This window comes from Candoia aspera, chromosome 8 (genome assembly GCF_035149785.1).
Source record: "Candoia aspera isolate rCanAsp1 chromosome 8, rCanAsp1.hap2, whole genome shotgun sequence".
NCBI lineage: Eukaryota > Metazoa > Chordata > Lepidosauria > Squamata > Boidae > Candoia > Candoia aspera.
The window spans coordinates 36213261-36229167 of NC_086160.1; the positions used below are offsets into that span (position 1 = coordinate 36213261).

General features: G+C 41.8%; 1 protein-coding gene across 5 annotated transcripts in view; it reads right to left on the reverse strand.

Annotated features, from left to right (window-relative positions):
• The window catches only part of TRIM2 (tripartite motif containing 2), a 77211-nt gene that overhangs the window by 34524 nt on the left and 26780 nt on the right, over positions 1-15907 (reverse strand). For 3 of the 5 annotated variants that reach the window (XM_063309613.1, XM_063309614.1, XM_063309615.1), the window contains exons 2-3: positions 8246-8427; positions 7444-7681 (exon numbers count right to left, since the gene is read on the reverse strand). In XM_063309613.1, the coding sequence (XP_063165683.1) occupies positions 7444-7681; positions 8246-8379 (372 nt within the window). In that variant the 5' untranslated portion in view covers positions 8380-8427. The remainder of the gene's footprint in view (positions 1-7443; positions 7682-8245; positions 8428-15907) is intronic. The other 2 variants (XM_063309616.1, XM_063309612.1) reach the window with 2 other exon arrangements.

Here is a 15907-nt window from a genome sequence, read left to right on the forward strand (position 1 = left end):
TGCCAGACTTAATTGTTTGTCGGTCCAGACGGTGCCTTGGACCGTTGGCCCTGGGCCATCATCCTGGGGTCTGCGCGAGAGTGCATCAGCCAAAAAGTTTTTCTTGCCTGGTATAAATTTAAGAGTGAAGTCAAAGCGGCTGAAGAACTCAGCCCAGCGCAGCTGTTTTGGACTGAGTTTTCGGCTGGTGCTTAGAGCTTCCAGGTTTTTATGGTCAGTCCAGACTTCAAAAGGGTTGGAAGTACCTTCCAATAGGTGTCGCCACGTCTCTAAAGCCGTTTTTACAGCAAAAGCCTCCTTTTCCCAAACGTGCCAACGTCTCTCTGTTTCAGTGAATTTGCGAGAGAGGTAGGCACAGGGTTTTAAAGCGCCAGATTGGTCAGATTGTAACAAAATTGCGCCTATGGAAAAATCAGAAGCATCGACTTGTACAACGAAGGGTTGAGAGGGGTTTGGATGCTGTAAAATTGGTTCTGTGGTAAAAAGTTGTTTGAGCGTTTGGAACGCTTGCTGACAGGCTGGAGTCCATTTAAGGAGCGCGCCTGGGTTCTTCGAACGTCGGGTATCCCCCTGTCCTTTGGTTTTTAACAGTTCAGTAAGGGGGAGGGCGATTTCTGCAAAATTTTGGGCGAACGCCCGATAGAAATTAGAGAATCCAAGGAAACTTTGTAATTGTCTCCTGGTACGCGGAGGCTCCCATGCTACAATAGCTTCTACTTTTGCAGGGTCCATTTCAATGCCCTGAGCTGAAATTCGGTAGCCTAGGTAATCAATTTGCGACTGATGAAACGCACATTTTGACAGTTTTGCGTACAACTCTGCTTTTTCCAATTTAGCCAGTACCTGACGCACCAAGTGGATATGTTCTGACATGGTTTCAGTATAAATCAATACATCATCCAAATATACTAGTACCCCCTTAAATAGGTGGTCATGCAAGACCTCATTGATTAACTGCATAAAAACCCCGGGTGCCCCAGATAAACCGAATGGTAAAACTTTATATTGGAAAGCCCCAAGAGGACAGTTGAACGCTGTTTTCCACTCATCCCCCTCTCTTATGCGAATGCGAAAGTAAGCTTCTCTCAAATCCAGTTTTGAGAAAATTTTACCTCTGGCCAGATGTGATAACATATCTTTGATCAGGGGCAAAGGATATTTATTTAATATTGAGACCGCATTGAGCCCGCGGACATCGGTACAAAGCCTTAATGACCCATCCTTTTTTGGCCTGAATAGGACAGGAGCTCCTACCGGGGAATTAGCAGGCTCAATGAAACCCCTAGCCAGATTTTTGTCAATGAACTCCCTTAGCGTGGTAAGCTCTTTGGGAGACATGGGGTATATTTTTGGGTGAGGCAATTTTACATTTGGTAAAAACTCAATGGCACAGTCCGTTTTTCGGTGGGGTGGCAAGCGATCTGCTTCCTTTTCCCCAAATACTTCAGCAAAATCTTGGTACTGATTGGGTAGCCCCTCAAGAGGTTGAAGCGTTTGTACAGTGGTATACGCTACCCCTCCACCCTCCATGTCCTCCAATAGGTCCTTTTCGGGTACTTTGTAAAATCCATCCGCAAACGTCACAGTTCTATGCAGCCAGTTGATGAAAGGGTTTTGTTGCACAAACCAAGGCATCCCCAAAATTACCAGAGGACCCCCCACTGGAGCTACCACAAATGGCAGCTTTTCCTGATGGGAGCCCATCTGCAAGGCGACCAGTCCCGTGGAAAGATTAACTGCTTTCCCTCCCGCCATAGTTCCATCCAACTGGGTGAAAATCATGGGTCTTGGCAAAGGGAACGTGGGCAGTTCTAGAGCCGCTACGACATCAGGGTGCATTAGAGAACGGGAGCAACCCGAGTCCAGCATGGCCCACACTTCCACGGTTTTGGTTTGTGAGCCCAGCTTAAGTTTAACAGTCAGTGTGGGAAAGTTTCCACTCACCGAATCATGGTTACGCCCGGTTTCTTCCACCTGCCCTAGGGCGCCCTTCAGGGCAGGTGGTAGGCTTTTCCCGCCGGCTGCTCGAATTGCAACTCTTCCTCCTCTTCTCCGAAGGGTAGGTCGGGGGGGTCCAGTTCCGCGAGGGCTGCCTTCAGTTTTCGCGGTGGAGCAGGAGCAGGCGTCTTTATCGCGGGTTTCGTCTGTCGTTCCTCTGGACGGCGTCTCGGGCACGACGTGGCTCGATGCCCTTCTTTCCCACATCGGAGGCACTGACCCTTGGAGAACCGTTGCTCCCTCTCTTCTTCCCAGGTTTTCGGTTTGGGGCGGCTGGCAAGTCCAGATGCGCGCGCTCCTCTAGCGAGACGTGTTTGTCTAAGCTCTTTGGTATGGGCATAGGTTCGTAGGGCATTTTCTGCGCTTCCCGCCAACTGAATCCACCCATATAGCGTTTTGGGATCATCTCTGCCCAGAGCCCATCGAAGGATTTCGGGTTCAAGCCCCTGCTTGAACAATTCGATGATTGTTGGCTCAGACCAGTCTTCCACTTTTCCTGCCAAAGCTTTAAACTCCAACGCATATTTGGCAACTGAGAGGGACCCTTGGTAAAGTTTCCGCAGGTCATTTTTTGCCGTTTCTTGAGCTAGGGGGTCTTCGAAATGCTCTTTAAGTGCCCACAAAAATTCATCGAAGTCCTCTAACTCGGTTGCCTCAGCTTGGCATAGTTGCACATACCAATCCGCTGCCCTTCCTCTCAGCTTGTTGGCAATGAAATTGACCTTGCCGTGTTCAGACCGAAAGTTCCGACCCCAATCTTCCATATAATGCTTGGCATTCGTAATAAAGAAGGAGAGCGTTGCGGGATCCCCATCAAACTTCACTCCAAATGGTGGGAAGGTTCTTGCCGGCTCAGCTGGCTGTGGCGGTGCCGCGAATGACAGCGTGCGCCGAGCCCCCACAAGTGGTCGATCCCTAGGAGGTCTTGCCTCTCGCTCTCCCCTTTGATGGGCTGATCGAGTCTTACTTCTCCCCCGGGTGGACAGGGTGCTGTGCCTGGGGTACTGTGACGGCTCTTCCTCCCAATCCTCCGGGGTGGGCTCTGCCTCTCTGGGCTGCTCCTCTCTGGGTAGATCCTTGAGGATCGTCACTATTAAATCCATTTTATCTTCCAATGCCCTCATACGGGCCGGAGTGACCGGCTCCTCCGGGGGTTGGTTGGTTATCACCACCTTCGGTGACAGAGGGACTTCGTGCTCCCAGGCCAATTGGGGAGACCCCCTCCCCGTGGTTCTTTCCATAACAGATCTCTGTTCACTCCTGAGACTCTCCTGTATGGATGTCAACAGCTCGTCCAATTGGGTATCTCGCAACTCCCGACGTGCTGCTCTTTGCGCTCTCGAGGTTAGCGCTGGCCGGCTTTTGACCACCTCCCGCTCTTCTTCGCCTCCCTCACTTACGCGAAGTTGAGGTTCTGTCATCGCTAGCGTTCCCTCTTATCCAAGGATTGGATGGGGCCAGCGGAAAATGGGAAAAATGATTCTCAGCTTTATGTAATGATTGCCTAAACCCAAATACTCAGTCTCACAAGCTCGGGCTTAAAGATAACTGATTTATTAAAGGAATAGTATGCAAATACAGAGAAAGCTGAGAATGAGCAAAAGCGCGCCAAATACAAACTTAAAAGCCTTGCTTGTGGGCAGGTCCCGCCCGGTCGCCCGTCAGGACGCTCCCCCTCCCAGGTGCTGAATGCCGTTAGATGCGCCTGGGAAAGTAACCTTGAACAGGAGCGCAAACCCAAACATGCATTCCAAGCCCTCAAAACAAGGGAGGGCAACAGAATGGAAAAACCCCGGGTGAAGGGATACGGAACAGAGAATGACATGTGAAACGTTACAATGTTAACCAGACATTAGAATGTGAACATGACATGGTCCAGAATGCAGCCGCGTGGGTAGTTCTTGGTACCCCAAGGGTGGCACGCGTAACACCTTTACTCTGCGAGCTGCACTGGGTTCCAGTTTGCTTCCGGGTCCAATTCAAGGTGTTGGTTATGAACTTTAAAGCCCTACATGGCATTGGGCCAGGCTACCTGAGGGACTGTCTCCTCCCCATTACATCGACTCGTCCTACCTGGGCATGCAGAGAGGGCATGCTAGGATCCCATCTGCTAGAGAGCTCCATCTGGTGGGGTCACAGAAGCGTGCCTTCTCTGCAGCAGCTCCTGCCCTTTGGAACATTCTCCACCCAGAGCTGAGACAGGCCCCATCGCTCCTGGACTTCCACAAAAACTAAAAAACCTGGTTTTGCCATCATGCCTGGGGCTGGAAGGAGAACAGCTCCTCTTGGGGATGGTTAGCTCCCTAGAATTGCCCTGTTCTGCTTATGGATTGAGAGAAAAGTTTGCCATCTGGATTCTATTACATTTTAGTATATTTATATTTTATATTTTATTGTTTAGTTATATTATATTATTGCATAGTATTTATATTACATTGTGGTTAATTGTTTTTTACTGTAAACTGCCCAGAGTCCCTCCTTGAGGGGGAGATGGGCAGTGATAAATTTGACAAATGAATGAATGAATAAATAAAACAGCTACCAGCTATAGACATTCAATTTTACTACTACTGGCAGCGCTCTTCTATTGTACCTCTTCTCCAGTGTGTTTCCCAGGGCTTGTACTTGGGTAAGTATGTACAGGATTGCAGTTTTAGCCCACAACCCTATACATACTTACCTAAATGTAAGTTCCACTGAATACAGTGGAGCATCATTTTGATTTGGTATGTTTATATCCTTCCTTCCTTCAATTTGTATAGCTGCCTGTCTCAAACCAGTGACTCTGGGCAGTGAACAATCATAAAAACAATTGGAATAGTTAAAACACAATACAAAAACGAAATTCAATACAAATAGCAACCAAGAGATACTATAATCTGCCAGTGTCAATATAGCCAGGAAATGGGACCCTTCACCCTCAAGACCCCAGGCCCAGGCACATATTGATAACATTTCCTTTACCAATTCTGTGTACAAAATAAAAGAAACAAAGTCACCAAAATTGTTTTATGTAATAAACAGTCATGTATAATAATGTCCAACAGTATTGAATATTACCCCATACTTATAAAAATAAGTATAATCTTACCGTTTTATATTATTTAAAGCACAACAATTACTCTTTAGTGGGTTATTTTTTCTATTCTTCAGTTTTAAATAAAACTGTCATGTCTTGTGCTTAAGAGTATTCATAAATTCCTAAAGCATTACTGATATCTTTTGCAATACAAATCAGAATAGTATCAGCTTTGCATTTAATGAGGCCCATATTTCTGGGAGAAACACATTTAATAGAAGAAAACAGTATCTGCTTAGGTTGACGTTTTAAAGTTTATCAGATTCAGAGTGCATCCGTTATTTCTCAAATAAGGCAAGAGCAGATTAAAATAAACTACACCAGTGGGAATGCCAGCACAGTCAAGATTTTCTAGCAGTTTAATAGAAACAGAATCAAGTATTTCATCTATCAAAAGGATACTTATTTTATATTAATGTATTTCTATTCGATCTCCTTAAAAAGAAAGAAGTACCATGAGTAAAGGGGCTTTAAGATCTCATAAAAGCAGGCATAATATTTATATAATGTATTGAAAAAGCTTATTTTAACATTATGTTTCTTCTAGGTGCCACATAGAGGAACAAGTCAGATGACACACTAATTCTTAAGATGGTTTGCAACAAATAAGTAACATGTTGGAGTGTGCTGGTCCCTCAGTTAAGTCAGCCTCTCACAAAAGGGCTGCAGCTAGTAAAATTACAGCAAATCTGACTATCCAAAGATGATGCTAGAAGCCAATGCTTTGCAACATACCAGTTTTCTATTTAATTTCTTTTAATATTAAGAATCATACAAACAAACAAAACTGCCAAGTTCAATGAATATGATAGGTACCAACGACGTTTCCATAAGCACACTGGAACCACTGGGCACTACCTTATACACCTAAATTTAATTTGTGATTTTACTATAGATGTTTACTTATTTATTCCTCAAAAAGCCAGAGATAGAAGACAGGAACAAAGTGTGGCTTCTTCTTCCAGCTGGTACCAAAAAGAAATAAGCCAGTTCCTGATTCATATATCTTAAAGAAATCATAATGAAATCACTATTTACTAGCCAAAACCACTTGTGGAAAGAACACCTATAGCAAGTGTGACCTGAACATACTATTTGTTTGCTGCTAAACTGTCTCATAGCTTAGATATTGTCTGAGTGCCGATACACACTTACACTTTAAGAGACAATATCCACTTTTTAAAAGAATATTTCTGAAAAAGAAAACTATTAGTTAGTTTTTGAGGCTCTGAGATAACGAGTTGGACAGTTCTTCAAAATAAAAGCAAACTCATCAAAGTTACCAAATTATTCTCTGAATGTAAACGATTACAAATCAAATCTTTATTAGGGTCATAGACCAGCATGAGGGTGGGGTACAGTCAATTAAAAAGCATAGAAGATACATCTGAGTCTAAAAATAATGAAAAATAAAAACTATGAAAAGCTAAAAGATACGAAAATATATGTATTCAAACAGAATATATATAGAGAGAGAGAGGGAGAGAGAGAGAGAGACAGAAGCTAAATGAGGACTATGTGTAAGGAAGACTCAAGACTGTATTCCAAAAGAATATAACACACTCTCATGTACGTATGTATATACACACAATTCCTCCTAACTTGCCTCCTTTATTTATTTATTTGTCATATTTCTCTACTGCCCATCTCGCATGCAATGACTCTGGGTGGCTTACAGGCAATAAAAATGACAAATCGCTAAAAACACTACAACATAAATATAAATATAAATACATATAAATATGGATACAAATATAAAAATACAAAATATAAAATTCAAGATGGCAAATGAGATCTTATACTTGGCACCATCACAGTGCCAACCACCCCCATGAATGGTTATCCCCACTCCCATCCTAAGTATAACCATGTCTTAACCCACTTCTGGAAGGCCGGGAGAGTGGGGGCCTGTCTTACCTCCGGGGGCAACTTATTCCAAGGGGATAATATTTTAATATCTTTAATATGTATGGCTAGAGCCATAGAATGATTCTAAAAGGGCCCATTATACTCACTGACTGAGAACTTCTGCCATCTAGATTCTTTTTACTCTTACTGTATTTATTGTATTTATAATTGGCTGAATTTTAACTCCGTTTTTATTGTAAACCTCCCAGAGTCCCTCCTTTGTGGGGGAGATGGGCTGTGATAAAAATTTGATAAATAAACAAATAAACAAATAAATCTTTATCTATATAAATATACAGTCACAATGGAAAATACAATATTATTTTACCAAAATCAATTATATATAAAGCAATAAATTTTCATTTTTAATCTCAGAGTTCAATGTAGTAACTACTTAACCCTTGCCATTTCTTTTCAACTGTCAAATGATAAACCTCACAGGAATCTAATCCACTTACATTTCCCTCATGATTGGGGCAGGAAAGTGGCTTCCCTGAAGCTACAGCTGTGACAGTCTCCAAGATGGCAGACTCTTCAATACTGCTGTCTGGAGTTCGCTGCAGGACATCCATCAGGTTGGTGATGAAGAAATTGTTTTGCAGTGCGGAAACCCCTTTCTCTGGAAGAATTGATGTCTGGCGGCACACTGGGCAAGAAAGGGTTAAGCTATGAGCTGGAATGTAATTCTGTAAACACCTAATGAGGATAATAAAAAGATGAGCAAACATTAGTATTGCTTCATATTCCCAATTCCACAACTCATCTCAGAAAAAGGATAAACTCTTAACCATTTAAAATTTGTATTCCTCTGACAATGATATAATGAAATAGCTGCAAACCTTAAAAGGTGAATCAGAAGGAAGGCATCCCTGAAGGAATGGAGAAAATAATACTTTATATACTCAGATTTACTGCACCCCAAAAAAGTCAAAACCAGGGGTCAACACCACAGGTCAATACAGTTCAGTTGGACAGTAGAAAAGGACTAATTTTGTTATATTTCATGTCAATTCTCTGATAATTGCCAAGGGATAAATGGCCACCATAAAAATACAATAAAAGAGAATGATGAGTTAAAATGCACCAAATAATATTTATTCTTTTATTTATTAAATTTATTTATTTAATTTTAGGAAAGCTTTCCACTGCATTGAAAATTCACTGTTATTTAACGGTAAGTCTAAACTTCTGGGAATTCATTGATGTGAAAGACCAGACAGATGTAAAACATTTTGGCTGAGACTTTGAAAAAAAACTTACCTCTCACAAAAAGTGTGCAGGCATGGGAGCACTTTGGGATTCTTGTAACGGTCCAAGCATATGCTGCAGATCAGAAACTGTTTGTCAATCTGACGCACCACAGGGCTTGGGATATTGGAGCCTTCACTGGCCATCCTAGACCACTGACATATGGATCGTGCTCTTTTTCACCCTGCACACTGCTGAAATGTTTTCAAAAATGACAAAGGGTTCAAAGTTAAAGAAATATATAATTTCTTTATATTTAATCTTGCTAACAATAAACCTTGACGTTCTTTACCCTGACTGAATAATTATTTATTGCAATGTGTGATACATTTGTTCTTTTTCACCTTAGAAGTAAGGCAGTACCAGGAAACACTACACTACTATTCTTTTATCAAAAATCTGGGCAGTTGCTCAAAACTGTATTACATTAAGCATGCACACAAGGCAATCTCAGAGTAGTCTGCAGATAGAGGAGTGGTCCTAGGTAATTTTCCATCCAGAAACTAACAATATTGAAACTTTGTTAAAAAAACAACAACATAGTGTTTACCTGAGCACCAGAAGAACTGCATGGGACAACATACTGAAATAAAGGTGTGACCCATTCACTCAAACAAAATCTCTGGATCTATAATGGGAACTATCAGCAACAATCCTACAAAGGGGCTATAGCTGCTTTGGATTTGAAAGACTATAGAGGGGAACTGTGTGATTCTCTAAGAGCAGCTGCTTTAAGGAGTTAGTAGCAGATGCTACATGAAAGGTCCCGCCAGCTTTAGTTTGCAAAATGCTGCACAGCCTTACCTTACAGATCAAACCCTTCCTGGCTCTAGCTAGCATGTCCAATATATAGTAAGTCTGTCCCAGCTATCCCCACTGTGGGTGTCCTCCAAATATGTGAACTTCAACTGTCAGAACTCCATGCCAGCATGCCCAGTACTGAGAATTCTGGGACTTAATCCACACATCTGGAGATGCCCAGGCTGGGGAAGGCTGATCTGTCCCTAGTATAGCCCCCCTACATCATGAAGGCAGGTGAGAGTTCGCTGCTTTTTCCATCATTCCTTTTACTGGCAGTTGGGTCCAACAAGGATTAACTTTAATATCCCCTCAAATCAATAAACAATGAAATATAGAAAGACACAACCACCAGATTCTGTCTCTTGGTGGGAAACTACTGACCCAAATAGTAAAACAAACTGAAAAAGACCCTGAATATATAATTATGCCTAACCTAATGGTCATGTTGGCTGGGAAGACTCCACGTTGAGGAAACTGGTGTATAGCAAATATCTTCTATATTAGTCTTTGCTAACTAGACCTCAGCCTTCAGGTATTACAAACCACATAGGAAACTATCTTAGACTAAATCAAATCACTGGTCCAACTACCTCAATCTTGCCATCTTCAGGGTTGCATTTAGTTTTTCTCCAGCCTTTCCTAGAAAAGCTAGAATTAAACATGTGACATATTATATACACTGTGTACAAGGCATTGTTCTTCCTGTAATATGGTTTAGGCCTGACTATCTCAGGGACCATCTCTGCTATTTCAAATTTATCTGGCTATTTAGACAGCAGTATAGGCCCTTCTGTTATTGCCTCTAGAGTCAGAAGTTCACCTATCTGGCACATGGAAGAGGACCTTCTCCTGTGCAGCTCCAAAGCTATGAAAGGCTCTTTCTAAGAATATGTGCTTGCCGTCATCTGAAAAAAATCAGATCTATTTAGCCAAGTTTTCAATGTTTATTAGTTTTAATCTTACTAATCTAATTGTGATTTTAATTTTATTGATTTTGCTGTCATACTCTGCATCTTTTTAATAATTGTAAACAAGCAGTACTCATACATGCAGAAATATAATCTTGTTGTTGTTGTTGTTTATTCGTTTAGTCGCTTCCGACTCTTCGTGACTTCATGGACCAGCCCACGCCAGAGCTTCCTGTCGGTCGTCAACACCCCCAGCTCCCCCAGGGACGAGTCCGTCACCTCTAGAATATCATCCATCCACCTTGCCCTTGGTCGGCCCCTCTTCCTTTTGCCTTCCACTCTCCCTAGCATCAGCATCTTCTCCAGGGTGTCCTGTCTTTTCATTATGTGGCCAGAGTACTTCAGTTTTGCCTTTAATATCATTCCCTCAAGTGAGCAGTCTGGCTTTACTTCCTGGAGTATGGACTGGTTTGATCTTCTTGTAGTCCAAGGCACTCTCAGAATTTTCTTCCAACACCACAGTTCCAAAGCATCGATCTTCCTTCTCTCAGCCTTCCTTATGGTCCAGCTCTCGCAGCATATGTTACTACAGGGAACACCATTGCTTTAACTATGCGGGCCTTTGTTGTCAGTGTGATGTCTCTGCTCTTAACTATTTTATCGAGATTTGTCATTGCTCTTCTCCCAAGGATTAAGCGTCTTCTGATTTCCTGACTGCAGTCAGCATCTGCAGTAATCTTTGCACCTAGGAATACAAAGTCTTTCACTGCTTCTACATTTTCTCCCTCTATTTGCCAGTTATCAATCAAGCTGGTTGCCATAATCTTGGTTTTTTTGAGGTTTAGCTGCAAGCCAGCTTTTGCACTTTCTTCTTTCACCTTCATCATAAGGCTCCTCAGTTCCTCTTCGCTTTCAGCCATCAAAGTGGTATCATCTGCATATCTGAGATTGTTAATGTTTCTTCCAGAGATTTTAACTCCAGCCTTGGATTCCTCAAGCCCAGCATGTCGCATGATGTGTTCTGCGTACAGGTTGAATAGGTAGGGTGAGAGTATACAGCCCTGCCGTACTCCTTTCCCAATCTTAAACCAGTCTGTTGTTCCGTGGTCTGTTCTTACTGTTGCTGCTTGGTCGTTATACAGATTCTTCAGGAGGCATACAAGATGACTTGGTATCCCCATACCACTAAGAACTTGCCACAATTTGTTATGGTCCACACAGTCAAAGGCTTTAGAATAGTCAATAAAACAGAAATAGATGTTTTTCTGAAACTCCCTGGCTTTTTCCATTATCCAGCGGATATTGGCAATTTGGTCCCTAGTTCCTCTGCCTTTTCTAAACCCAGCTTGTACATCTGGCAATTCTCGCTCCATGAACTGCTGAAGTCTACCTTGCAGGATCTTGAGCATTACCTTACTGGCATGTGAAATGAGTGCCACTGTTCGATAGTTTGAACATTCTTTAGTGTTTCCCTTTTTTGGTATGGGGATATAAGTCGTTTTTTTCCAATCTGATGGCCATTCTTGTGTTTTCCAAATTTGCTGGCATATAGCATGCGTTACCTTGACAGCATCATCTTGCAAGATTTTGAACAGTTCAGCTGGGATGCCGTCATCTCCTGCTGCCTTGTTATTAGCAATGCTTCTTAAGGCCCACTCAACCTCACTCTTCAGGATGTCTGGCTCTAGCTCACTGACCACACCGTCAAAGCTATCCCTGATATTGTTATCCTTCCTATACAGGTCTTCTGTATATTCTTGCCACCTTTTCTTGATCTCTTCTTCTTCTGTTAGGTCCTTGCCATCTTTGTTTTTGATCATACCCATTTTTGCCTGGAATTTACCTCTGATGTTTGTAATTTTCTGGAAGAGGTCTCTTGTCCTTCCTATTCTATTGTCTTGTTCCACTTCCGCACATTGCTTGTTTAAAAATAATTCCTTATCTCTTCTGGCTAACCTCTGGAATTTTGCATTTAATTGGGCATATCTCCCCCTATCACTGTTGTCTTTTGCTTTCCTTCTTTCTTGGGCTACTTCTAGTGTCTCAGCAGACAGCCATTTTGCCTTCTTGGTTTTCTCTTTCTTTGGGATGTATTTTGTTGCCGCCTCCTGAACAATGCTGCCAACTTCTGTCCAGAGTTCTTCCAGGACCCTATCTACTAAGTCCAGTCCCTTAAATCTATTCTTCACCTCCACTGCATATTCCTTAGGAATATTAGTGAGCTCATATCTAGCTGATCTGTGGGTCTTCCCTAATCTCTTTAGTCTGATCCTAAATTGTGCAAGAAGAAGTTCGTGATCTGAAGTACAGTCAGCTCCAGGCCTTGTTTTTACCGACTGTACAGATGTCTGCCACCTTTGGCTGCAAAGGATGTAATCAGTCTGATTTCGGTGTTGTCCATCTGGTGAAGTCCATGTATAAAGCTGTCTCTTAGGTTGTTGGAAGAGAGTGTTTGTTATGCAGAGTTAATTGTCTTGGCAAAATTCTATCAGCCTATGTCCTGCTTCATTTTGTTTTCCCAGGCCATACTTACCTGTAATTCGAGGTGTCATTTGACTGCCCACCTTAGCATTCTAGTCTCCTGTGATGAAAATAACATCTCTTTTAGGCGTGTTGTCCAGTAGGTGCTGCAGATCCTCATAGAACTGCTCTACTTCAGCTTCTTCAGCATCTGTGGTTGGGGCGTATATTTGGATCACTGATGTTAGATGGCTTGCCCTGAATTCGAATTGAGATCATTCTGTCGTTTTTTGGGTTGTATCCAAGCACTGCTTTAGCCACTTTACTATTAATTATGAAGGCTACTCCATTTCTTCTGTGGTCCTCGTGTCCACAGTAGTAGATCTGGTGGTCATTTGATGTGAAGTGGCCCATTCCAGTCCATTTCAGTTCACTGACGCCCAGAATGTCTATCTTTAATCTTGACATCTCACCAATAACCACATCCAATTTGCCCTGGCTCATAGATCTTACATTCCAGGTTCCAATGGTGTGTTGATCCTTAGAACATCGGATTCGCCGTTCACCACCAGCACCGTCGGCCGCTAGCCGTCCTTTCGGCTTTGAGCTAGCTGCGTCATCACGTCTGGGGCTAGTTGAGCTCATCCTCTGTTCCTCCCCAGTAGCATTTTGACCATCTTCCGACCTGGGGGTCTCATCTTCCGATGGTATACCGACATATCTCTGGTTGTACTGATCCATTTAGTTTTCACGGCAAGAATACTGGGGTGGGTTGCCATTACCTTCCCCAGGGATCGCATTTAGTCTGACCTCTCTGTCATGACCTTCCCGTCTTGGGTGGCCCTTCACGGTTTAGCTCATGGCATCATTGAGGTGCTCAAGCTCCAGCACCACAACAAGGTAACGATCCTTTGCTGAAGAATATAATCTTAGTAATAAATAAATATACAGCTGTTGTCCCAAGCTATTATGTTTAGTGAAATAGGAATTGCTGATGTTCTAAATGGTCTTTCATTTAGCATAACTTTTTAAAATTGGTCCCATTCCAGACTACTCTAGTCTTAGACTCAAACAATATACAATGTCCTATGTTGTTTAAATTCTGCTGCAATCACCAATATGGGAATGAATAGGTCATTTCTCAATTGTCTGCTCTGTTTTTTAAATTTGCTGTTGTTTCCTTTGCTATATATTCTTTGCTTGAATTATCCCATAACCCACCCCTGAACACAATTTTAGTATTAGAGCACTATTGAAAAAGAACAGGTTGCTAGAACAGGGTGTTTAGCACCTGGTAAATACAGCTTTGTATTCTTTATCTCAGATACATATATGAACTCGGCATTGCTCCAGACATTTTAAACTACAGTTCTCAGTATCCATCAGGACTGGTGATGGAACATTGAGCCACACTAAGAAGGGAGACCCACAGAGTTCTAAAAACAGGCCCCACATCACGTTTTCAGTTATACTGGTTAGTTTTAAACAAAGGCCAACATGTTTGTCTAAGACAGAACTCAAGCAGGTAGAGCACATCCTAGCATGGAAAGAAGTATTTGTGGAAAACTTTATAATGGAACAAAACAGTATAACAAAGCCATTTTTAATAGTAAAAAGGCAGAAAAATGCAAGAATGATAGCAACTTTGTTTTTGTAGTAAGATGTTAGGAATGCATGAGATAATTATGACAAAACTCCCTTTGGCAAAAATAACATCTTAGATATTCATTCCTTTAATATTCAGTGACACAGAATATAATCAGTGAGTAACTTTATTGATTAGTCAAATGACCATATCAAAAAGTTGGGCATCAGCCACTATAAAATATAAAATATCAAATGTGGTACCATAAAACAGCTAAAAACAGTAAAATTAACTAGAATATACTATGTTGAGATAAAATACGGTAAGATACGGTAAGATAAAATAGAGATAAAATTGTAAGATAAAAATGCAGGATGTGATAAAACAAGTGATCAAATACAGAAACAATGTGAGTTTAAATGAATTTGTCACCTTTATATGCCACCCCAATGTGTTCTATAAATTGCGTTCTCAGTTGGACAGCCCTAACTATAAAGACACAGAATATAAGAAACCTCACTAAAAATATACCAGTGCTAGCTGAATAATTCAGTTATATGGTTGTATCTTCTTTTTTCCTTCTGAATTAGTTTCTAGTAGGTATGATTTCAAATAGAAGTTTACAGGTACTCCTCCCTTAATGGTAATTGGAACTGGAATTTCTGTCACTAAATGATGTGGTTGTAAAGCACAATGTCATATGACTGCATCACATAGTGACAGCAATCCTGGCAGTCCCCATTGCCATCATTAAGCAAGGATTGTGGATCATTAAGCGAGGACTTGCTTACAACTTCCTGCCAGCTTCCAACAACCAAAGTCAGTAGGGAAGCTGGCAGGAAGTTTCACGTCCCAGGCAGCTTGCAAACAGTTGGCAGGCAGGTTAAGTGGCTGCTGCTGGGTGAGGGGGGATGCGCAGGAAAGTGCAGCGGCACGCACAAGCAATTTTGGGCCTGGGGGTGGATACTGCCGGGTGGGAAAGGGTGAGCGGGTGGCTGCAGCAGCATGCACGATTTCAAACCCAGGGGTGGCTGCTGCCAGGTGGGGGAGACTTACCGGAGTGACTTGAGACCTTCCCTGCCGGCTTCCCCATTGACACTGCTTGTGGGAAGCTGGCAGAGAAGGTTGCAAATGGTGATCATAAGACCTCAGGGCGCCACAACTGTTATAAGTGCACACTGGTTGCCAAATGCTGATTGTGATCACATGATCGTGGGAGTGGTGCGATTGCTAGAACTTTGAGGACCAGTCATAAGTACCACCCGTTAAGCACCATCACAACTTCAAACAGTCGCTGAATGAGTGGTTGCTAAGCGAGGACTACCTCTATGCATGCCTGCTAGCAGTAAGTGCCTTGTTGGGCACCATAAGTTAATTTTTATCCATGGCACTAAGCTACAATATTATGACCAAATGTGGCCAATAATTGCATTCATCCAGTCCCCCAAAATCAGGTTGTAAGAATAAACCATGGTCCTCAAGCAATCATTTCTTCTTTAATATGTAGAATTTAACATATTCTTTCATGTTAGAATCAAATCATAGTTTAATTTGAATTGTTTAACAACAGTGTGAATTTACTATTTGTTACAGTTTGAGCTCTGACTTGGAAGATTTGAATATAACCAATGTGTTTGAAGAATTAATTCATATCTCCCCAATCCAAAATCTTCAAAAGCCTTATGCCACAATGATTTCTTGTTGAAATTATAATTTATAGAAATATACCTTTTAAGTTCATATGAACTTTGTTTGTGGTATTATTTTTTCATTTTTGAATGTCATACAATTTTATGATCATATTGTAAAGAATTCTGAAGATAAGCTGTTTCTTGCAAACTGGGAAGCAAGTTCCTTTCACAATTTTTTTTTAAAAAGTAGAAAAAATGAAACCCTAAATGAAACTTCACAATTTTGTAT